General features: G+C 43.8%; 1 protein-coding gene across 2 annotated transcripts; it reads left to right on the top strand.

The window, feature by feature from the left end:
• Nucleotides 1–11,904: 11,904 nt before the first annotated feature.
• Nucleotides 11,905–21,986, top strand: LOC120559368 (macrophage mannose receptor 1-like). 2 transcript variants are annotated; one of them, XM_039801033.1, is made up of 6 exons: nucleotides 11,905–12,019; nucleotides 18,030–18,220; nucleotides 19,098–19,311; nucleotides 19,883–20,224; nucleotides 21,643–21,734; nucleotides 21,805–21,986. In XM_039801033.1, the coding sequence occupies exons 1-6, from the start codon at nucleotides 11,983–11,985 to the stop codon at nucleotides 21,937–21,939; spliced, it is 1,011 nt and encodes a 336-aa protein (XP_039656967.1). In that variant the 5' UTR covers nucleotides 11,905–11,982; the 3' UTR covers nucleotides 21,940–21,986. The 2 variants fall into 2 exon arrangements, with proteins under 2 accessions (XP_039656967.1, XP_039656968.1); XM_039801034.1 differs by having other exon boundaries at nucleotides 11,920–12,019; nucleotides 18,089–18,220.
• The last annotated feature ends 2,379 nt before the right edge of the window (nucleotides 21,987–24,365 follow it).

Genomic DNA, 24,365 nt, shown 5'->3' with positions numbered 1-24,365 from the left:
GTAATCACAAGAGCGGGAAAACACAAGACAGGAAGTAAAACCAGACAAGACTAGGGAGAAAAGACAGACTTCAAAATAAGACAGGAAACAGAACATATACAAAACACTCACAAACGTGACACATTGGGCCTAATTTACTAACACTAGCGCAGTTTGCGCTGCATCTGTTTATGCGAGTTCGGTAATAGCGCACGCTATGCTTTCACATCTTGCGTAGTATTTATCAACCCTGACACCCATCAGCCAATCAGCATCTTTCTCCGCCCACTAGACCATAAATTGCGCTGTAGCAAAGCGGTACATGTGCTATGATATGGCTGAGTGCAGACTGCGATATTCCCACTGCTGATGCTATGACTGTTTGAAATGATCCTGATGCCGATATATTTGTAATGTAGCGAGGAGTTTAATAACTGCTGGAATGGGATGTGAACGCTGAGTGGGAGATTCAATGTCATCTTTGATTTCTTCCAGTAACTCTATTATTGCATGTCTGCTTGATCTGTAATGTTAAATGATGTTGTGTTCACTGACAAAGTGTGATTCTTGTGTTAAAAATATTTTCAGCCTCGCCTATGTCTTCGTCTTGCTCAAATTACTGTTGCCATTTCACCAGCGGCATAAAGGTCTACGAGATAACTCGACTGCGGCTGGTTTAGACCTGCTTTTAAGAGGCGGAGAATTTCCCCCGCAGAATAGAGGCGCTCTTACTGACAGTCTTTGTAAATACCACGGAATATATAATCAGGTGCACTTTGCACTTATCCTCCCACCTTTTGGGTGGAACTCCCACTTTCCGACCCACCTCCCACGAACGCATATTGAAAGCGCAACTTGTCTCTTCTCGCTCATGTGGAGGACAATCTGCGATTTTAACCAAGTGCGCCCTGTTTGCAAATAGCCCGCATCGGTTACGTCCGTCTTTGCGACCAATTAGCGCCTGGAAACAGGCGCAAACGGCTTGATAAATCTAGCCCATTGTGTATTGTGTAACAGGATAGCATCAGGACCCATAGAACAGCACCAGGGCCATTTTCAGCCCAACCAATATTACATAGCCTATTAGGAGACCTTAAAGTGATGGTTCGGAGTAATTTCACCCTAGGGTCCTTTGCACCATGACCTCGAGCCAAACAACCCACCAGAAGCTTTTTTCACCTGGGTCGAACACGGGAGAGTTAGCGTTATCAGCTGAATAGTTTAGCGCAGGGGCTAATGGACCCAGGTTTGTATCTCGTAGGTTACCCCACTAATAATGCCCAAAATGATACCAAACTTCTACAGTAGTACAAATAGGTTATGTACTCATAAAACGATGGATTGGAAAGTTTGTAAGTACACCAGAAGTTTATGTAAATAACACTTGCCTGTTTGCTGCTCCTGCTACCGGCAGTAAGACGAGTGCTTAGGGACTGTCTACAAATTACAACACCGAAAAGAGATGCAACAAAAATATGTATTAATTGAACTTCTTTTTTTTAAGTAAGTGCTGTAGTATAACTAGCAGGAGACAAGTAATAGACCCAGGTGAACAAAGCTTCTGGGGGGGTATTTGGCTCGAGGTCATGGTGCAAAGGACCCTAGGGTGAATTACTCCGAACCATCACTTTAACGCGCCTGCAAAGCATCCCGGGAAGGTGGCGCTACATTTAAAAAAATGCAAAAAAGCCGATGCCCATCTTTATGCAAATTAATCCGTTGAACGCGACTATCCAGTAGAAGTAGACCACAATCTTTTAAACTGACCCTTGTAGATCTGAAATGAAGACAGATTCAGCAACTGCACGGCCTATTTCTCTCTTAAAATGTTATTTTAGTACAATATGAGATCGTATTCTGAACGAACTGCCATGATGGTCGTTTGAAATTCGTGAGTAGCCAGACCCACGTGACGCGTTCGTCCAATCAGCTGCCAGTGCAAGTCGTGGAGCATCAACCGTGGATGTATTACGTCGCAACACCACACTTCAGTCGTGTTGCAAAAGTGGATCTACACTGTTAGTGTCTTCATTAATCATAGGTGTGTTTTGGGCATAACATGCAATAGACCAATAACAATGAAATGCTGCGTTATTGACTTTAGACCAGGTTTTTGTTGGTCAATGGCGTGATCGCTTCCTGCTGCCTCAAGATAGCAATACTCCCAGAATGCACCTGAACACACCTCCCTGTAAGACCAGCACGTCCAGAATGCACCTGAACACACCTCCCTGTAAGACCAGCACGTCCAGAATGCACCTGAACACACCTCCCTGTAAGACCAGCACGTCCAGAATGCACCTGAACACACCTCCCTGTAAGACCAGCACGTCCAGAATGCACCTGAACACACCTCCCTGTAAGACCAGCACGCCCAGAATGCACCTGAACACACCTCCCTGTAAGACCAGCACGTCCAGAATGCACCTGAGCACACCTCCCTGTAAGACCAGCACGTCCAGAATGCACCTGAGCACACCTCCCTGTAAGACCAGCACGCCCATGGGCCACAGATGGGTGCAGGTGCATTTGTTATTTAAACGACGTGGGCGCTGGACGGGAAAATGACAACTGGGTCGGTCTTAAATTAGCAAAGACACTTGGGCTGGGCTTTGGGCTGAACTGCACCGGGTACAAGCTAGGACCCAAAGTGTCAAACACATGATGACTTTGTCTCTTACCTGTATTCTGTTACCAGGTGTGTCTCTAGGATGTGTGATGGAGTTATTCCTGTCTCTTACCTGTATTCTGTTATCAGGTGTGTCTCTAGGATGTTAGCACAGATCTTGCTAGCAGAGGGCGCTCTCCCTCGCTGAGACAGGTTTCAGCAGAATATATGCTGCTCTAAATCCAGACTGAAGTTCATACAGTAGATTTTGTCTGACAAGGTACTCTTCCACCTGCTCATGCACAAGATGCTCAAACACCTTCCTACCCTGGGCCTTTTCATGTTGCTTGGAAAGATACCCTGACTTAACGATACATTTATTATATGGGTGAGTACCCTAGAAATTACACTGGCACTATCGCTCAAAAATCTGGACGCAATCAGGTCCTGTCCAGTGGCTTTGTTAATTGACATTGTCACCCTCTCCTCTGACACAGGACCAATATCAAAAGCATCAGGAGTAACATGTTTGTTTTTATGAAAGGAGTTGGGCCATACAAACGATGGGCCATATCTACCTGACACACTCTGCAACTTATCAACCAGACTGGCAGCAAGTCAAGTCCATAGCAACCAGTTAATGTGTTGAATTTGTTATTACCCAGAGTGCTTTGCTAATGGTTGCAATGTTTTATTGTTTTATTTCATGTGAATACTAGTTTACTAGAGGAGTAACTTAGTATTTGAAGTAATGCAGTAATGCAGGAAGTTTGCATTTAGTTTCCATGATTATTGTGTTTCCACAACAATGTTAGTGAGTAAATCTACTGAAATGGCCCCCCCACCATGACAGAGGAGTGTGATGTGTGAGATGAGAAAGCAGAGGTTAAATCATGTATGCTAGTGGCTATCTGGACATCTTGGCCAAGCGCCAACCAGTACAGAAGATATCAATAAATTATTGGGGGGGTCAGGTCTATTTTGACTAAAGATCCAAAAACTCCTCCTCCTCCTCTCTGTCTCTCTCCTTCTCTCGTCCCTCCCTCCCTCTCTCTCCCTCTTACCTCCCTCCCTGTGTACCATGTGTCCTGTGTAGTGTGTACCTTGTGTAGTGTGTAGAGTGTGTACCTTGTGTAGAGTGTGTACCCTGTGTAGTGTGTAGAGTGTGTACCTTGTGTAGTGTGTAGAGTGTGTACCCTGTGTGTACCATGTGTCCTGTGTAGTGTGTAGTCTGTACCCTGTGAACTGTATACAGTGTGTCCTGTGTGTAGTATGTAGAGTGTGTAGAATGTGTATTGTGTAAAGTGTGTACCGTGTGTCCCGTGTGTACCCTGTGTACTGAGTAGTGTGTGCACTGTGTACCCTGTGTACTGAGTAGCGTGTGCACTGTGTACCCCGTGTACTGAGTAGTGTGTGCACTGTGTACCCTGTGTACTGTGTAGAGTGTGTCCCGTAGAGTGTGTACCCTGTGTAGAGTGTGTACTCTGTGTACCGTGTAGTGTGTGTACTGTGTGTACCTGCAGGCCGGGCCAGAAGGCCTCCAGAGACTGTACTGTGTAGTGTGTGTACTGTGTGTCCCTGCAGGCCGGGCCAGAAGGCCTCCAACGACTGTACTGTGTAGTGTGTGTACTGTGTGTACCTGCAGGCCGGGCCAGAAGGCCTCCAGAGACTGTACTGTGTAGTGTGTGTACTGTGTGTACCAGAAGGCCTCCATAGACACCGGCATGGAGACGGTTCCTCGGTGCATCTGGACCCAGAGGTACTATTTGTGCACTATTGTGTACATACTGTAATTACACATATACATAGCCATATTCTACTGCTCTTCATACTATTAATCTTGCACATACACTTATTCTCACTACTCTTATAATTTTACCACACTGCACATAGCTGTACATACTGTACATATCTGTCTATATGGTTCATACAGAATATCCATATTTATTCAGTTTTTCTTATAATAATACACTGCATATATCTATATTATTTCATACTACTATCACTGTACTTACACACCGCCGCCGACTTGAGCTTCTAAAGATACAGGAAGTCGTTCATTTTCAACGGAAGCTTCTCTCAGCTGCAAGGAGCGGCAAATCTGTTGGCGTCATGTTTTGAGCGTCAATCTGAAAGTTGAACTTTGGTCAACTTTATGGTAATGAGCTATGACGCGGTTCAGCGGCAAGCAGCGGCCAACACCAGCAACCAATCAGAATATAGACGTCCTTCACGCTGGCTGATCCCAGAGAAACATACGATGTAAACTTTCTTTCCTACCAGAAAATTAGTTCAGAGAAAATGGAGGAAAAGCTCCTAATCACCGTTGCTGGTTTCCCCTATCATTTACGATATGAAGTTGTTTGTGTCAGCGAGGTGAGTAGGCAGCGAGGAGGCAGATGAAAGCTGGTGAGCAGCGGGTCCAGAGGCAGAATCTGAGCAGAGAAGGAATGCGTGAGCTAGAGCATAAATGAGGCAACAACCAAACTGGAAACAGAGAAAACAGGGATAAGTCTCTCAAACACAGAGTAGAGCCACATTACCACGAGAATGGTTGCAACGAACTGGCGCCGAAGAGGTGAACAGCCCGGGTTGATAACTGTTGGTTGAGTACTGGAATGATCTGCAGCTGGCTGGAGCAGAGCAGGTGAGAGTGGCCACGCCCCTTGACCTAGATCCTCTTGAGTGACATGTAAGCTGGTGGAGACAGACACAGACAACACACACACAAGGGAAAGGGGAACAGGAAAACAGGCAGGGACAGGGAGACAGACACTGATCCACAACAGTACCCCCCCTCAACAGACGCCACCCGGCGTCCCACCAGGCTTGTCAGGGTGGTCCCGATGAAAATCTGTTATCAACTGAGGGTCCAGAATAAAACGCCTGGGAATCCAGGACCGTTCTTCCGGACCATAACCCTCCCAGTCCACCAAGTAATGGAAACCCCGACCACGTCTCCGGACGCCGGTGTAGGCCGGATGATCATCGATAAGACGAGGAGGAGGAGGGGGATCCGTAGGCGGACATAAGGGGCTCGAGGAGACAGGCTTCAACTGGGAGACATGAAAGGTCGGATGGATCCTCATAGAGCGGGGCAGCTTCAACCGCACCGCTGACAGGTTGACGATGGACTCAACCTCGAAAGGTCCCAGAAACCGGGGCGACAGCTTACGGGAGTCAGTCCGTAGGGGTATGTTGCTGGACGAGAGCCAGACCTTCTGCCCAGGTTGGTATTGGGGTGCAGGAACCCGGTGTCTGTCGGCCATCTTCTTGTTTCGCTCCGTGGTCTGGAGGAGAGCCTCCCGGGCATCGTCCCAGATCTTACGGCAGCGGGTGAGGTTGTCTTGCACTGAAGGTACAGCCAGATCCTTTTCCTGCGATGGGAACAAAGGGGGTTGGTAACCCAATGATGCCTCGAATGGGGAGAGGCCGGTGGCAGACGAGGTGAGTGAATTGTGGGCGTACTCGACCCAAGGAAGGTGTCTGGCCCAGGTAGCCGGGTTCTGGGCTGCCACACAGCGTAGCGCAGCCTCCAGGTTTTGATTGGTCCTCTCCGTCTGGCCATTGGTCTGAGGGTGGTAACCAGAGGAGAGAGAGACAGAGGCACCCAGAGCAGAACAGAAATCCTTCCAGAGTTGAGAAATGAACTGTGGGCCCCTGTCAGAAACTATGTCCACAGGTATTCCATGGTGACGGAATACATGTTGGACAAAGAGGTCTGCTGTCTCACTGGCAGACGGTAATTTAGGTAATGCAACAAAATGGGCAGATTTAGAGAATCTGTCCACAATGGTGAGTATGGTGTCATTACCTTCAGACTGAGGAAGACCAGTGACGAAATCCAAGGCCACATGGGACCAGGGGCGGCTTGGGACTGGAAGGGGAAGCAACAGGCCAGAGGGAGACCGGTGGGATGCCTTATTCCGGGCACAGATGGCACATGCAGTCACGTAGGCTCTAACATCAGCCTCGACACAGGGCCGCCAGAAGTGTCTCCGGAGTAGTGTGAGGGTACGTCTCATGCCAGGGTGACATGCGAAGTGGGAGGTATGGATCCAGTGGACAACCTGGGGTCGTACGGCAGAAGGGACGTAGAGAAGGTTGGGGGGTCCGTTCGCAGGCCCGGGTTCTGTCTCTTGTGCAGCCCTGACTAGAGCCTCGATCTCCCAGCGGACAACTGCCACCAAGCAGGAAGCGGGCAGGATAGGTTCGGGTGTGCAGGTCACATCTGCGTCTGAGAACTGGCGAGAGAGAGCGTCAGGTTTGATGTTACGTGTACCAAGACGGTACGTCAACACAAAATTGAAACTACTAAAAAACAGAGCCCATCTGGCTTGCCGCGAATTTAGTCTTTTGGTCGACTGGATGTAGGCCAGGTTATCGTGGTCTGTCCAGACAATAAAAGGCTGCTCCGCTCCGTCCAGCCAATGCCTCCACTCCTCCAAAGCCAGCTTCACCGCAAGCAGCTCCCGGTTCCCCACGTCATAGTTCCTTTCTGCTGGGGACAGTTTCTTGGAGAAATAAGACACCGGATGGAGCTTCTGATCCGTGGAGGAGCGTTGGGACAGTACAGCTCCCACCCCAGAATCAGAAGCATCCACCTCAACAATAAACTGCGAACTGGTGTCAGGATGAATCAAAACAGGAGCAGTCGAAAACAGACTTTTGAGTGTACTCACAGCAGTCTCAGCTTCCGATGTCCACAGGAACGGGATCTTGGGGGAGGTGAGCTTAGTCAGGGGGGCTACCACCCGGCTGAAGTCTTTGATGAAACGGCGGTAGAAATTAGCGAAGCCGAGGAATCGCTGCAGCTGTTTCCGTGAGGTAGGTGTAGGCCATTCGGTCACGGCTTTTATTTTTTCTGGATCCGGGGAAACCTGTCCCCGCTCAATAACAAATCCCAGAAAAGGGACAGATTGACGGTGGAACTCGCATTTCTCCACCTTAACAATCAGTTTGTTCTTCAGGAGGCGTTGGAGGACCTGGCGGATGTGGGAGACGTGTTGCTCATGGGACTGGGAGAATATCAAAATATCGTCTAAGTAGACAAAAACAAAATGGTGGAGGAAATCCCTTAGGACATAGTTTACCATGGACTGAAAAACCGCAGGGGCGTTAGTTAGACCGAATTGCATGACCAGGTACTCAAAATGCCCTAGGGGAGTGTTGAACGCAGTTTTCCACTCGTCCCCATGTTTGATACGGACGAGGTGGTAGGCATTGCGAAGGTCGAGTTTGGTGAATACAGTGGCACCCTGAAGGGGTTCGAAAGCCGAATTGATCAGTGGCAGGGGATATGTGTTTTTGACGGTGATGTTATTGAGTCCCCGGTAGTCGATGCAGGGACGCAGGGTTTTATCTTTTTTGTCAAAGAAAAAACCAGCGCCGACAGGGGAAGACGAGGGACGGATAATGCCTGAAGCTAGTGAGTCCCTAATATAGGTCTCTATGGCTTCCCTCTCAGGCCGGGACAGATTGAATAGCCGGCTGGACGGTAAGGGAGCACCGGGAAGAATGCTCTATGGCGCAGTCATAGGGTCTGTGAGGCGGTAAAGAGAGAGCTTTAGTTTTGCTGAAAACCTCTGCTAAATCTCGGTACTCATCAGGGACAGACGAGAGGTCAGGAGTTTTGTCCGGAAGAGCAGGGAGGTTATCAGAGGGCGGAATAGCCGATCCGAGGCAGACAGAATGGCAACGAGTGCTCCAACTATGGATCTTGTGGTTTTCCCAATCAATGTGGGGATTGTGACAGCTAAGCCAGGGATAACCGAGGATAAGCGGAGTGGTTGGTGAGGAGACTACTTTAAACCGAATCGTCTCTCTGTGATTGCCTGACAGAATGAGAGAGATGGGGACTGTTTGGTGCGTTATCCGGGCAAAACGATGACCATCAATGGCAGTGACTGGGATAGGGGAAGACAGATGTAACGGGAATAGCTGCTTGTTTAACAAAGTTAGCATCGAGGAAATTATCCTCCGCTCCGGAGTCAATTAATGCGGTTATCGGAAGGGACAGAGCCCTGAATTGGAGTATGGCAGGAACAGCTAATCGGGGGCCTATGGGTTGGGAGGTAGATGTAGGGCTCGCAAGGACACCCATCCTTACTTGCGAGCCCTGTCTTTTGGTCGAATGGGACAGTTGGCGAGGAAATGGGTGGCGTCCCCACAGTAAAGGCATTCGCCAGCCCGAAGGCGCAGCTGTCTTTCAGCTGGGGACAGTTTAGCACGGCCCAGCTGCATGGGCTCGTCTTGCTCCTTAGTAGAGGACTCAAAGGGGGGTGAGCGCTGAGCTGGCCGGGCTGTGGCCTGGTGGGTAGAGGACAGCTCCTCCCTGTTAGTGGGGCGGGCTCTCGACCGCCTCTGTCCCGTCTCCTCTCCCTTAACCGGTTGTCAATCTTAATGGCTAGAGAAACGAGAGAATGGAGGTCAGTGGGTTCATCCCGAACAGCCAACTCATCTTTGACATGGTCACTCAAACCGTGTACAAATGCCCCCTGGAGTGCTTCATCATTCCATTTGGAATCAGCGGCTAATGTCCAGAATTCTATGGAATAGTCTGCCACACTGCTTGTGCCCTGTCGTAGCTTCAGGAGTCTCTTGGCATTACTGGCATGGTCTGGGTGGTCAAACACAGTCTTAACCCTTGTGTTGTCCTTCGGGTCCCAGTGAGGAGGTGCAGACAGAGGAACAGAAAGGGAGGCATTAGGTGTTACCAGATCAGCCACTTGTGATGTTAACTTGGAAACTTGATTCAACAACTGCTGGTTGTTCTCCAATAAGGTCCGTATAAGGTGGTCGTGTTGCCCCAACAGAAATCCCTGAGACTGGAGGGCGTGCTGCATGCCATCCTCCTGTGCTTCGTGTGGCTTCTCAGCCGGGTTCATTGTGTGGCCAGTTCATTCTGTTAGGCTCCAGTCAGACCCGGAACGGAGAATCAGGCACACGAACACAGATGAGCTGATTACAGTGTTTATTAGAAACGATGTTTGATAGTGGAGGAGGGAGGTGGCCAGGATAGCAGCTCCAGGTAGGGTCGAAGCCGGAGATCAGAAGGCGGGTGTGTGGCCAGGCAGCGAAGATGATGGCTGGGTGGAATGGCTGGTTGAGAGCGGAGCGGCGAGGTGAGTAGACAGCGAGGAGGCAGATGAAAGCTGGTGAGCAGCGGGTCCAGAGGCAGAATCTGAGCAGAGAAGGAATGCGTGAGCCAGAGCATAAATGAGGCAACAACCAAACTGGAAACAGGGAAACAGGGATAAGTCTCTCAAGCACAGAGTAGAGCCACATTACCACGAGAATGGTTGCAACGAACTGGCGCCAAAGAGATGAACAGCCCGGGTTGATAACTGTTGGTTGAGTATGTAAACTGGTGGAGACAGACACAGACAACACACACACAAGGGAAAGGGGAACAGGAAAACAGGCAGGGACAGGGAGACAGACACTGATCCACAACAATTCAAGTCTTATTTCACGGATACATTCTCAATTTAAACCATAAAGAGCCCCAATTATAATATTTTTCATATTTGTTGTGTTGGGGTCTACTAGAAAAGGCTTACATGTTTTGATGTTTCAACAACTTATAATGTTTTTCATTCTGCCCGTTGCTGCAGCGCCTTCACTTGAAACACTCTGAGCACTTGGCCAGCCTTCCTGAAAAGCCCAGTCTGCTCTGATTGGTCAGCTGGCCCACTCTGTTGTGATTGGTCAACCAAATTAAAACAAGCCACTGGGCGGGCTGTGCCTGCTCAGGCAGCACCTATGGGCAGTAGGGGTTGCATGACGATCTTTTAAAGTCGACTCTGATGTGATGAATTTAACTCCACTTATACATAATCATATTCTACTACTCTTCATACTATTCATTCTGCACATACACTTATTCTCACTACTCTTAGAATGTTACTGTTTCTGCACTACAATGGTACAGTTACCACACTGCACAAAGCTGTACATACTGTACATATCAGTCTATATGGTTCATACAGAATATCCATATTTATTCTGTTTTTCTTATAATAATACACTGCATATATCTATATTATTCATACTAATTATTAATTATAATATAATTATTAGTATTACATACTAACTAGAACGCTGCCACGTCAGAGCGGCCAAAAGGTCAAACAGCTTCACCGTACTTTTTGACAAGCGTCCTCGACAGGACGGCCAGCGCTTCTTTGAGGCTCAAGTCGGCGGCGGTGTGTACGTACAGTTAAAATGTCACTGCTACTACATCGCACATATCTGTTGTTCATACGTTGTTCATATTACATAGCCATAGTCATTCTGCTCTTATAACACAGCACTACATTTCTTGTCCTGTCTATACTTGTATTTCACATTGCACTTTTCCCAGGAACATGTTGAGCAGCTCTTCGTCCTGCAGCATGATGAGTTTTGACGTCAAGGTCCTGAAATTAGTGCCAAAGTGATTGTGTAAAAACCGTAACAAGTGGAGAGCTCTGCGTGACACAAACACATGTTGGCGTGCAGCGCCAGACGCCACGTCTCCGAGATGACATCACAGCACCCAGCTGACCCACCGTTAGATTTCCATCTAGTTTGGTTTGGACGTACAGTACAGGCAAATTAATTCCTGAGTAATGGACAACTGTGTGTGTGTGTGTGTGTGTGTGTGTGTGTGTGTGTGTGTGTGGGTGGGTGGGTGTGTGTGTCACTGTGTGTCTGTGTGTGTGTGTGTGTGTGTGTATATGTGTCTGTGTGTGTCTGTGTGTCTGTGTGTGTGTGTGTGTGTGTGTGTGTGTATATGTGTCTGTGTGTGTGTGTGTGTGTGTGTCTGTGTGTGTGTCTGTGTGTGTGTGTGTGTCTGTGTGTCTGTGTGTGTGTGCGTGCGTGTGTCTGTGTGTGTGTGTGTATGTGTGTGTGTCTGTGTCTGTGTGTGTTGTGCCATTTGACCCAAAAGGAGAATACGGTAAATATTAAAAGTGGCGGCAGTAGTGTAGACGCCAGGTGGAAACGCTGCAGTAGTGTGGAAACACAAAAAGACCCTAAGTTGCATCTTGGCGAGAGTTACGCTTTAAGACACTTTGCCCGGCCGCTATTGGAAATAAGAATCTGTTCTTTATGACTTGCCTGAGTCAAGAAAGGTTAAATTTAAATTAAAAAAAACTATTTGTTTATGGCTGTACGCCAACAAAATGGCATCAAACATGTTTTAGAAAAAGAGGAACCTTTTTTTTCTTTTCTCTGTTATGCCCATTATTTGCCTAACATGTAAATTTGTGTTACCTGTGAAAAATCCCGGGGGAAATGTCCTGGCAGCCAAACAATACGGAGGTGTTGTTCACTGTTCATGTGGAACGATGAGTTATATGAGCAGCGGTCTGTCTGAAGTCCCACAGTGAGGAGGACGGAGAGCAGACAAGATGGACAAACTGCTTCTGCTCATCATGGCTGCATCAGGTGATTATTTATAAGGTTTTAAAATGTTTATAGTCTTTATTACACATCTATATATCGTTGTGGCTTGTGGTATATATATATATATATATATATATATATATATATATATATATATATATATATATATATATTTATATGTATATGAGAGTCTCTAAAGTCACTATACAAATATATAAAGGTAGGTTATTTGTTAAAAAGGAAAGTTAAATCATAAAACAGGCATAGAACACAAACAAGACATCCACTGCACGATTCCTCCTTACACTCCAAACTCAAGGCATTAAGTTCAATATAGATATATATTAGTTTTATGTATTTATTAAGCTTCATATTTTCATTGTATTTCTTATATAGTCTTATATATATATATATTAAATTTGTGTGAATCCCGATTCAGCACCATTCACCGTATTGTTATCATTTGCTGAGTCATGCATATTCAAGTCTTATTTTACAGATTCATACTCAATTTAAAACTTAAAGAGCCCCAATTATAATATTTTTCAGCATCATATTTGTTGTGTTGGGGTCTACTAGAAAAGGCTTACATGTTTTGATGTTTCAACAACTTATAATGTTTCTCATTCTGCCCTTCACCTGAAACACTCTGAGCACTTGGCCCGCCTTCTTGAAAAGCCCAGTCTGCTCTGATTGGTCAGCTAGCCCACTCTGTTGTGATTGGTCAACCAAATTAAAACAAGCCACTGGGTGGGCTGTGCCTGCTCAGGCAGCACCTATGGGCAGTAGGGGTTGCATGACTTCAGATCTTTTAAAGTCGACTCTGATGTGATGAATGTAACTCCACTTATACATAATCATATTCTACTACTCTTCATACTATTCATTCTGCACATACACTTATTCTCACTACTCTTATAATGTTACTGTTTCTGCACTACAATGGTACTGTTAACATACTGAACATATCTGTCTATATGGTTCATACAGAATATCCATATTTATTCTGTTTTTCTTATAATAATACACTGCATATATCTATATTATTCATACTACTATTATAATGGCACTGCTGCTACATTGCACATATCTGTACATGTTGTTCATACATTGTCCATATTACATAGCCATATGTATTCTACTCTTATAAGGTAACTGCTAATAAACTGCACACATTATTTAATACAATATTTAATGTATATTACTCTAAACCACCTTCTGTTAACCAACTGTCTACACTGCTCTTGTCCTGTCTATACTTGTATGTCACATTGCACTTTTCTGCTCTTTTTCCACTTCTGGTTGGACGCAAACTGCATTTCGTTGTCTTTGTACTTGTACTCCGCACAATGACAATAACGTTGAATCTAATCTGATCTAATCTAATCTAATCTAATGAAAGTCAAGTCGCTGTTGACGAGTTGATGATGACGTCATTGACAGGAATCAGGAGGGAGGATGGGAAGACTGTGGGATTGTCACACTAAGCTAACATTATGTTGTTAGGTGTCAGGATCCCACAGTCTCTCCGTTCTCTCTGCTGATTCTTCACATCTGTTTCAACTTTTGTCTTCATAAAAGTTCAGTTTTTTGATTCAGAAGCTTATAAAAACTTAAGTTCTGGGTCCTTTACTCTGTTGGTAGTGAATATCAGCACACAGCAGCTTTTAGACATATATAAATATACACCGAATAGAAGAGGAGGAAAACTTCAGGCTATACAAGTCAACCCCCCCTCCCCCCTCAGTGGATGACGCTCTGTCTCTATATACGGTCCAGCCACATATTAGGTTTGGACCAGGTGTCATCACTGTGTTGAAACTACTCAGGATCATTCTCTAAAGGTTGTGTTCACTTTGATTATGGTGTTAGTCCAACAAAATGGCATCAGACAAGTATCTGAAAAAGCGGAACCTTTGAGTTTCGCCTGATATGTAAATTATTGTGGCGTCTGACACATTTCCATGAAGTTAAAAATAATTCTGAGGTTAGCCGAGTATGTGGAAGACAAAGAGCTTTCTGTCTGCTGTTGTTGGGGAGAGGGACATCTGGACTCCCTCTCAGACTCTCTCAGACTGGGAGAGGAACATCTGGACTCCCTCTCAGACTCTCTCAGACTGGGAGAGGGACATCTGGACTCCCTCTCAGACTCTCTCAGACTGGGAGAGGGACGTCTGGACTCCCTCTCAGACTCTCTCAGACTGGGAGAGGGACATCTGGACTCCCTCTCAGACTCTCTCAGACTGGGAGAGGGACGTCTGGACTCCCTCTCAGAATCAGACCAGATAAGAGGCAGAAAATGGATGGGGGCCTGTAGGGGGCCGGGCCACCTGTGACCGCCCTGGATGGACAAGCTTTGTTTTTTTTTTAATTGACGACTGACGAGCCTTTCACCAATCCCACCTTTTGTTTCGTACAACATTTTTTATCCATAAGCTACCATAATAAAAAATATATATATTGTTTTGAATATACATAAATCATGAATACAAATAAAAAGGGTGTTTGTTCTTAATTTTATTAAAATAATTAAATTAATAACAGCCTTTTGAGAAGATTTCACTCTGCAGCAAAGCGTCGCCTGCCGCTCACTCACGGTGAGCTTGAAATTTAAGCTCCGAGGCTGAGAGACAGTAAAACAAGCACCCTCAAAAACACCCAAAATGTGATAAAAATGTAACGTTAATACTCATGATTAAGATGCTTAATGATTGCCAAGGCCTACATTATTCTCCCTGTTTTTATTTTGTATCGCAATGTTGTCCATGATATAGGCTAACACAATTATCCCTCTTTTTATACGCTGTATAGGCCATAGGCTGTTTGTAATAGTTGTCCATGCTTTATCTCTTTCAATACAAAATGTGCTATGTTAATACCGTTAGACATTTATGAATTCAAAGTTCACTTGGGAGGTATTGAGCTTAATGTTATACCACACGATATAGGCTGTTTCTGAGTTGATGCTTTGCGCCTAACGCTCCTCTTTTCATGTCCTGTATAAGCCGGTTCTGCGCAATGGTAGGCTAGTTGTAGTTGTTCATGACTTACCTATTTCAATACCAAATAAAATCTGCCATACATGTAAACCTGTATGAATTCATTCAATGCTCATTTGGAAGATAATTAAGATAATTTTACATGATGAGATTTATTTAATTTGTGCCCCCCCCCAAAAACAATGGCATGCCTGTCCGTGAATTTGTGTCTGGCGCCGGGTCTGCATCTATTACATTCACAAAAAAACTATAACACACTAAAAAAACGGGAAAAGTCCCAAAAAGCAGAATAGGGTCTTTTGAAAATGTTTCACAACTTTCACTCATTATAAGTTTTATACAACTTGTAAATTCTTTCCATATTTTTTGAAATATTGAACAAGGCTGTGTAGGATACTCGTAGGGTACAGATTTGATCATTGGCAAATTATCAAAGATGTTTTATCAATATTAATAAAGTTATGAATATGGTTATTAATAACTTTATCAAATCAACAAACAATCAAAACGGGGCACCACCCTGCAAGTCAGGGACCAATAATCCAACTGTGGAACAGTCTCATTTCTGTGGTAATCCTTTCAAAGGAAACAAAGGAAGGGTTGATTTTGAACACGGACCTGTTCAGCCAGCAATTATTACAATAAGTACACAAATAATCACAAGCAACTGCTATTTAAGTATAATAAGATTTATTAACGTCACACTTATCAGTAGCTAATCAATAATCCTTCAATAATAAACTTATATACCCTTTTACAATTAGCCTCGTGAGACCGTCCTGATCTCGCGAGCTCCAGTTTTCCACTCGCAGATCAGTCTGGCATCTTGAGGTAGAGAAAATTAAGAGCCGTTAGCCAAACGACCGGGCCAATCAGCGTTGGTTTTGAGGTGGGTTAGGTGGTGATAGACAGATGGTTTATCCAATCAGCTAACCAGTATTTTCAGACAGCGGTAGCCCTAATTCTGTTAGCTACTCGCTAATGCTTTTTTTCTCTTGGATCCTTCTTTAGGAATATTGTCCGGGAACCTGAAATGGTGTCTTTTATTCCTAAATTCTAGTTACACAAATGGCAAATATCCTTTACCGACACGTTGCTTGCATGCTGAGCTAACGAGCTATGCTTTGCCTGCAGCAGCAGGGCGGGCTTGTGGTTGTATTTTCATACGCTTCGTGGATCTAATTGGTTGATGTGGCCCGTCTATAACCAACATAGGTGATAGACAGATGGTTCATCCAATCAGCTAACCAGGATTTCCGCCCCTTCCCAGAAGTTCTACAACGGAAAGTTCCCAGATGGATATGCCGAGCAAACGCGAAGCAATCCATCTGGCGGAGTAAGGTTATTTTACAATATCACAACCAAAACAAAGCAAAAACAAAAGCAGCATGTGTCATGGACACGTCTGTCTGTGTTTGTGTGTGTGTGTGTGTGTGTGTGTGTGTGTGTGTGTGTGTGCATGTGTGTGTGGGTGAGAGAGTGAGTGAAAGTGGAGGTGCGGTGTCGAACTGTAGTTCTAACACAAAAACAACTACCAAAATGGATACTCCTGTGAGCTGCACAAAACTATTTAGCCTCAAGAGGGCTGTAGTGGTGCTGGGTGCACGAGGAGGGGTTAAAAGGCCGAGGGGGTTGCTAGGCAACGCGCACGCTTAGCCCGTGTGGTAGTTCATGAGTTAGCTCTGCCCAAACGTTATGCCAATTCCACGTGGTTAAGCTAGCAGCGTTAGCTCGGGAGCTACGTGGCTAGCTTGCGTGTGTGTGTGTGTGTGTTAGTAAAAGAAGAAAGGGTGGAGAAAGTGTAAAGAAAGAGCCACTCTGACCTTGTTATCGATAATGACCAACCCCCCCCTCAGCCACTCAAGTCTGGACCACACGTGTAGTTAGGACAGACTGAGACTTTTGACTTACCGAGGGAAACAGTCACTATAACCACTCCAGTGGCTAACAGCTGATTTACTGCGATTATCTCGCGGACAGTAACTAAACTCAGTGAAAGGAGTGATTTAGCAGGTAGCGATTACAGTTTCACCCAGCTACTCAACAGAACATAATCAGCAGTATCATGATCAATGATACATTCACAGAAACAGATTAATAATCACATATAGGCCATTACATGATTACAATCAGATCACATTAATGGCAACAATGGTAGCGATAACCTTCGCTCATTAATGAAACAAACCAAACACACTAGTTCTAATGTCTGCCCAGACCTGTGTAAGCCTCTTACTGTATGTGTTGTTTGTAGTTAATCTCTCGCCAGAGTTTAACGATCCGTTTCGTCCAGAGCAGTGGACGGCACGCGATCCAGGTCGACAACGCAAGAAAAACGGAACGTAGTCCTTTCTTGAATCCGGGCTGATTAAACCCGCTGCAGATAGAGGAAATACTGGGCCAGTATTCCTCGGATCCCTTTTGTATATCAGAAAGATATAAAATGTCCCAGCTCAATCTCGACCAGCGAGGTGACGCTGGTTAAGCTAGTCAAGACTGCTGCACCTCCTGTCAGTAAAATGAATTACCGTGGAAAGCAAAGAAACACAACCGACGACAGCTTTTATCCTTTCTCCGCCTCCTAGTGGCGGGTTGGTGCATTCAAAGGCCCGACAGCCAATGGGAAAAACGCAACTTTGTCACAGGTGTGAAGCAGTTCTTTGTCTCACCACCAGTCTGCCTTTTTCTCCTCATGTTGAATGTAGATTCTCCATTTTGCGAAGTGGCGGCCTGTAGGAGTTTGGTGAAACCGGCTTTGGGATTCACATGTAGGCCAAGATCCTTTGTCTTGCCTTCCCTGTGTCCTTTGTCTCTGCAGTCAGCTCAATCTGAGCCATTTTCGGTTAAAATCAGTGTTTAACCCCCTGCTTGGTCCCAACAACTGATTGAGATTTCCTAATTTGACCCATTTCCCATCTTACTCAACTACTTATTCATCCAAGAGCAGGTGCTGTTGGTGTAACTAGAACATACAATTGTATATTATCCATATAACAGTGATACGAAATGTCTTTAAAAAGTTGTTGATATTAAATGTGTGTGTGTCCCTACAGGACTGAGTGCTGTCTCATCAACTGCTGGACTTCAGTACTATTTTGTTTATGACAGGAAGAACTTTACTGAAGCCCAAAGATACTGCAGAGAGAAAGACGCAGACCTGGTCACTGTAGACAGCATGGAGGTTATGAAGATCCTGAACAACACGGCAGATTTAGACAAAATGTTCTACTCCAACAACAGCTACGTGAGTTTACTTTTACTTTTACTTTTCTTTCATCTCAAAGTCTTTCTGACAGCAGGTTTGAAACCCTCCATAGGAACTAATAACTAAATGTAGAGCAGTAAAAAGTGCAATATTTATCTTTGAAATATAGAAGAAGTATAAAGTGTCTTAGTTTAACCTTCAGCAGACAGTGTTGACCTGTTGAGCTGCAGCAGAGAGATGGAAACAAAACATTATGTATTAGAAAGACATTGAAACATAGATCCTATGGACTAGAAGTGTGATTATTATTGATAATTGTGCGCTACCGGGAGTAACGTTACAGACCCAAATGTTCCTTATTGTGCAACGGCGGTCTACTACAGCCTGTAGTGCGATTGATGGCCAGCCTCAAATTAACTTCACATAAACGTTTGAATATATTTGTACTCAGAACGAAGGCTGTGGATGTTGTTCACCATCACTTCAACATAACAAACACATCTCCTGAAGTCCATGTTTTTTATTTTATTTATTCATTATTGTACCTTATTTAACCACATAAGTCAATCAATAATCAATTCTTACTTACATGACGACCTGGCCAAGAGGCAGGGATAGAAGGAAGTCGATACAAGACATTAAAACATAGAAACAACTAATGCAGTAAAACAAAACTAAAACATCACAAAACAGTATTTACAACAACAGAAATCTATGTTCTCGAGAAACTTATTGAAAATTAGTTTGAGTGCTCAGAAACTATCTCTGATAATGAGTTATTAAAGGAGGGTAACAGAATGAAGGAGTCATAGAGGATCAGACTGATAGTATCAAGACTGGAGATGGAAAGATTCGTTGAACGTATGGTCTTTAACAAAAAGCTAGAGCAGAGTCTAATTCTTTATATCACAATCAGAGAGCCTGGATAGGACTGTCCCGTGACAACTGGAGGTGGTCACTGTCAGACCCAAGTTTCTACAAACCCGGGGAGACGGAGTTCAGACGATGGAATGTTGGAGAACCAAACGTTGGATACAGTAACAACGCCTGCACAGGGATGCGTCCTGATGGACTCTGGTTCGACGACAGTTGTAAACTTGGGATTTTTCCAGTCTGCGCAGATATCAAAGGTGAGAATATTAACTAGTGAAGTTTCTCTTCTCTGCTTCTCTTTGCCTCTTTGTTTTCATTATTCAGGCCTCTGTAGTATCAGTCAGTCACTCTGACTAAAAGCAGCTTTCACACAGGTTAGTGCCGTTCAAAGAGCTTCACAGCTGACTGAGCAGCAGATAATAAGACGGCAGGAATGAGAGCAGTAAAACAGCTCAGTGGTTCATCAGCATCACCACCAGAGGAAGACATCTTATATTTTAGAGATTGGACTCGTGCATGTTCACGTGCACACATCTTACAATATTAACAGAACATTTGTGTTTAATAACCCTGAGGAAATATTCATACAATATGTTGAGAAACATTAAGCCCAAACTCTATTGGTTTGTAGATTTAAGGATATTTCCTATTAATGTGGAGAGACTGTTAAGACATAAAGTTATTAATTAGTTAGTTTATTGATGTGGTTCTTAATATCTCAGTGGATTTATTTTAGATATATTTTTTTTAAGACATGAATCACAGATGTGGATGGATGGGAGGTTGTATGTTATGCTGCCTCTACACTTCTCTGTGCTTCATTTTCAGGGTCAAATGTGACTTTTGTCATCATCCCCTCCCCTATCACATGGACTAAAGCCCAGAGCTACTGCAGAGCTCTCTACACAGACCTGGCCAGTGTGAGAAACATGACAGAGAACCAGAAGGTACAGGCGTTGACGGCTGGAGGAAACTTGGTCTGGATCGGCCTTTTCAGAGACTCCTGGAAGTGGTCAGATGGAAGTAACTCCTCATTCAGCTTCTGGAAGAACGGCCAACCTGATAACAACAACGGGAACAAGGCTTGTGTGGCTGCAGACTTCAGCCAATCAGGAGCCTGGGAGGACTGGCCCTGTGACATGGAGAGAGCGTTCATTTGCTTTGGTCCAGGTGAGTGCTAACCGGGGATTCAAACAGCTTTTACATTTAGATTCAGGACAATAGGATGTAACGATATACTCAACTCACGATTGGATTCAGCATTTTAAGTTGATGATACGGTTTTCTCAAGATGTTTTTAACAGAAAGAGTGAAAATCTTCCTTTATTTCTATAAACTGTGCAAAACAACAGATGTGTCCTCTTATCAAAAGTGACTCTGAAACTATATTTTATCTTAAAGAACAAAGTTAGATGTTTAAAACAAATCCCACATCTAAATAACTAAATTAATAGAAACAAATATCTTGAAATAAATACACTACGAAGACATAGTGATGTCTGAAGTCAAACAAGGTCAATCTAAAGTAGATTGCACTCTAGGACGTTTAAAAACTGCATCAACATTAATTTCTTATCTCAACCGGTTGTTAGAATTACACATTTATATCCATATTTAACCATGGTTACCTCCCTAGTGCTAACCCGGGACTCTAACCACCAGACATTGAGCTGTGGAGAGTAAATGTGAACATGATGATGTGGATCATTTCCATGGAATAGTTAGTAAAGTTAGCATGCAGTGGTGATCAGCTGCAGACATAGGCGGACTGGCAATAGGCCTATGTCACACTTCCAGTTTTTTACTTTGAGAGAGTTCATTTACAATCCCAACTTCAGGCAGGTAGCAGAGAGACTTTGTCCAGCAGTATCTATCGGGCTCCACCATTGTAAAAAGCTAACCGGAAGAGCTATATCCCCACTCAGAGACCTTCTTCTTGTCTACAATTTTTGTGTGACATAGGCCTGTCTGGCAATCTGGCAGTACTGGCAAATGCCAGTAGGGCCGATGCACACTTTGGCCGCTGGATAAAAGAAAAAAATGCAGCAACACTGGAGTTTCACACTAGTTTGACAACAATATTGCAGCAGCCTGGAGCCTCCTGTCTGATTCAGTCGGGCTTCTACTTTTCAAAATAAAAGCTTGTGGTAGTGATAGTGGTCCACTATGTCTTTGTTTGTTTTTGTTTTTCGTTCTTTGGTGTTTTGGGTGTTTAAGTATGTAATAATATGTTTTAAATATGCAAGCATTTCCATTCTATTCTAATGTGGTGCCATGGTAGTTTATTTGAAGGTTTAATGAATTGCTCCAGTGTGTGTATTATTTAATTATGAAAGCCTGTAAGTGTGCCTAATGCTGCTGCTGCTATAATCGCATGTGAGCCTGTTTTTTATAAAAAGCAATTAACGTCCCCGGCTGGTAAGGCCGGAATAGCCAGGGCCGAATTTTGTCCCAGTTCGCCCCTGGCTGCAGATGATAAGTTTGTGTTGAATCTATTGTTTAAACTGATGATGAGTAATGAAAAGAATGCTGATTATTATCCACACAGAAATGTTTGAACTCATAAAGTTTGTTTGATTTTTACAAAGTGGTGTCAAAGAAAGTGATGAAAGTGAAGTTTGAGAACAAGAAGAATCTGGATCTGAATGACTCTGCTGTGATGGAGGCCATGTTGAAGCAGGTAAATCATGTTTTATACTGTTTTACCTTCATGAAAAAAACAATCGGATAAGATAAGTTTTGTGTCTCAGCTGAAACAGAAGCTGAGGGCCCAGGGGCTGGACGACAACATCAAGCTGAGCTGGAGGAAGCAGGCCGATGGAAAAGTCTTCCACAAGGAAGACAAGAAGACCAACAAGAGGAGGAGGAAGAGGGAGGAGCTGTAATGTTGAGTTGCTGCGTCTGTTCATCAGAGAAAAGTCTGGATCTTTGCAAGCAGAAATACTAAATATATTCACAGCTTCTAGCTTCATATGAAGATTTTATGCTTTTTTTGTTATATTTGGTGATAAACTTAATATATTTGAGAGTAGTAAGAATAAAACAAGACTTTAGTATTTATCTGATTTATCAGCTTAGGGGAAATATAACCAACATGTTTTACTGTTTAAATTAAAATCTATTTTAATGAGATAAAATGTATTTCTTTGTTTGAGAGTAAAGGTTGTTTTTTTTAACGTTGTGAGACTGTAACACCTTCCAGACAGAAACACTAAATATATTTACAGCTTCTCAAGCATGAAGGTTTGATGCTTTTCTTTGTTATATTTGATCATAATCTTAATATATTTGTGAGAATATAACAAGACTTTAGTATTTATCTGATTTATCGTCTGTGAGGAAATATAACCGACATGTTTTACTGATTTTGTTTGTTTTTCAGGTTGTGGTGGAGATGTTTTAACATTGACATTATTTCATTTGTTTAAAATATGAATTATCTTTAGCGTTGAATGTTTAAAATCTATTTTCATCAGACTGCGTTCCCAGCAAGCCATAGCTCGTGTTTTCACAACCTTCTACCGGTGAAATCACCCTGGAACAGCAGACAACCCCCTAACTTACTCCCCATGAACTGGTACCAGAAGGTTGTTCTCCCAGTTACAGTTTTTGACGTCACACATAAACAACAATGGCGACCCCTGTTGATGCTCTACAGACGCCGGTGATTAACGGAGAAATAGAAATAAATTAAAGTAATTCCGCACATTGTAATCAAAAGAATACACATACGATTGTGTACTTCTACATGTTATGTTAATTAAATGAAGCCTAAAATATGTCGCAGACTAGAAATCGCTAGTATCAGCTAGCGCTAGCTAACGTCAACGTTAAGCCGCTAGCTAACATCAATGTTAAGTAGGCGCTAGCTAACGTCAACGTTAAGTAGGCGCTAGCGAACGTTGACGTTAGGTAGCCTAACCTGAACCCTGCCAACGGCACAATGTTTAGCGAGCCAGCTTGTGACTTTGCCTGGAGCGCTACCAAGTCGTGAGTCGCTAAAAATTGTGTCTGGAACGCAGCATTAATCTCTTTCTTCATGTGAGAGTAATATTATAAAGTAATTATATGTATGATTGTTGTTCTGTCTCCTTATTAGAGATGCAAACTTTAAACATTTACCTAAAGTTAGTCATGAGACTTGTTCTGTGTCTGAAACATCTTCTAAACTAAAATACTAAATATTTACAGCTTCCATCTTCTTCAAGATGAACATTTGAGGATTTTTATTTGTCACATTTGGTCATAAACTTAATATATTTAGTAAGAAATAAAAGAGTTTTTTAAGAGTGAATTTGAATACAAATTGTTTTGTTCTTATAAATTTAATAAAGTTGTGAAAATGATGAACTAACAAAATGAATTTGAATCTTTTCTTTAACTATTTAAAACATGAGTTGGTGGTTAGCAGCATGACTCAGCATTTTCTGGTTCTATTAGTTGTGTTGTTGCATGGTTCTAAAGGGTTGTACTTGGTGTCTTCATTAATTTTCATTAGTGTCTTCCGCTGCCTCGAGATAGCAATGCTCCCAGAATGCACCTGAACACACCTCCCTGTAAGACCAGTACGCCCATGGGCCACAGATAGGTGCAGGTGCATTTGTTATTTAAACGACGTGGGCGCTGGACGGGAAACTTACAACTGGGTCGGTCTTAAACTAGCAAAGACTCTTGCGTCAGGCCTTGGGCTGCACTGCGCCGGGTGCAAGCTAGGACCCAAAGTGTCAAACACATGATGACTTTGTCTCTGACCTGTATTCTGTTACCAGGTGTGTCTCTAGGATGTGTGATGGTGTTATTCCTGTCTCTTACCTGTATTCTGTTACCAGGTGTGTCTCTAGGATGTGTGATGGTGTTATTCCTGTCTCTTACCTGTATTCTGTTACCAGGTGTGTCTCTAGGATGTGTGATGGTGTTATTCCTGTCTCTTACCTGTATTCTGTTACCAGGTGTGTCTCTAGGATGTGTGATGGTGTTATTCCTGTCTCTTACCTGTATTCTGTTACCAGGTGTGTCTCTAGGATGTGTGATGGTGTTATTCCTGTCTCTTACCTGTATTCTGTTATTAGGTGTATGTCTAGGATGTTATCACAGATCTTGCCAGCAGAGGGCTCTCTCCCTCTCTACATTATACCGGGGCAGTGATTCCCAACCAGAGGAAGATAGGGACAGATTGTAGAGCAGCTCAACTCATTCACAGTTGTTCTCAGTCACTTTGGTACATTTCTCGATTCACTTGTGCACAAGATAAAAGCAAGTTATCATTGTTTTGGTCAAATTGCAATAGCTTTTGAACATGTACATGTAAATC

This window comes from Perca fluviatilis, chromosome 5 (genome assembly GCF_010015445.1).
Source record: "Perca fluviatilis chromosome 5, GENO_Pfluv_1.0, whole genome shotgun sequence".
NCBI classification, from domain to species: domain Eukaryota; kingdom Metazoa; phylum Chordata; class Actinopteri; order Perciformes; family Percidae; genus Perca; species Perca fluviatilis.
Note: the sequence above shows the minus strand (reverse complement) of the source record. Positions and strands in the feature narration are given on the sequence as shown.

Excerpts from the sequence above, each read along its gene's own strand:
- LOC120559368 (XM_039801033.1), top strand. The coding sequence starts at position 11,983 with ATGGACAAACTGCTTCTGCTCATCATGGCTGCATCAG. Across the intron at positions 18,221-19,097 it reads TCTACTCCAACAACAGCTAC|AGAGCCTGGATAGGACTGTC; the intron begins GTGAGTTTACTT and ends TATCACAATCAG. Across the intron at positions 21,735-21,804 it reads TGGAGGCCATGTTGAAGCAG|CTGAAACAGAAGCTGAGGGC; the intron begins GTAAATCATGTT and ends TTTGTGTCTCAG.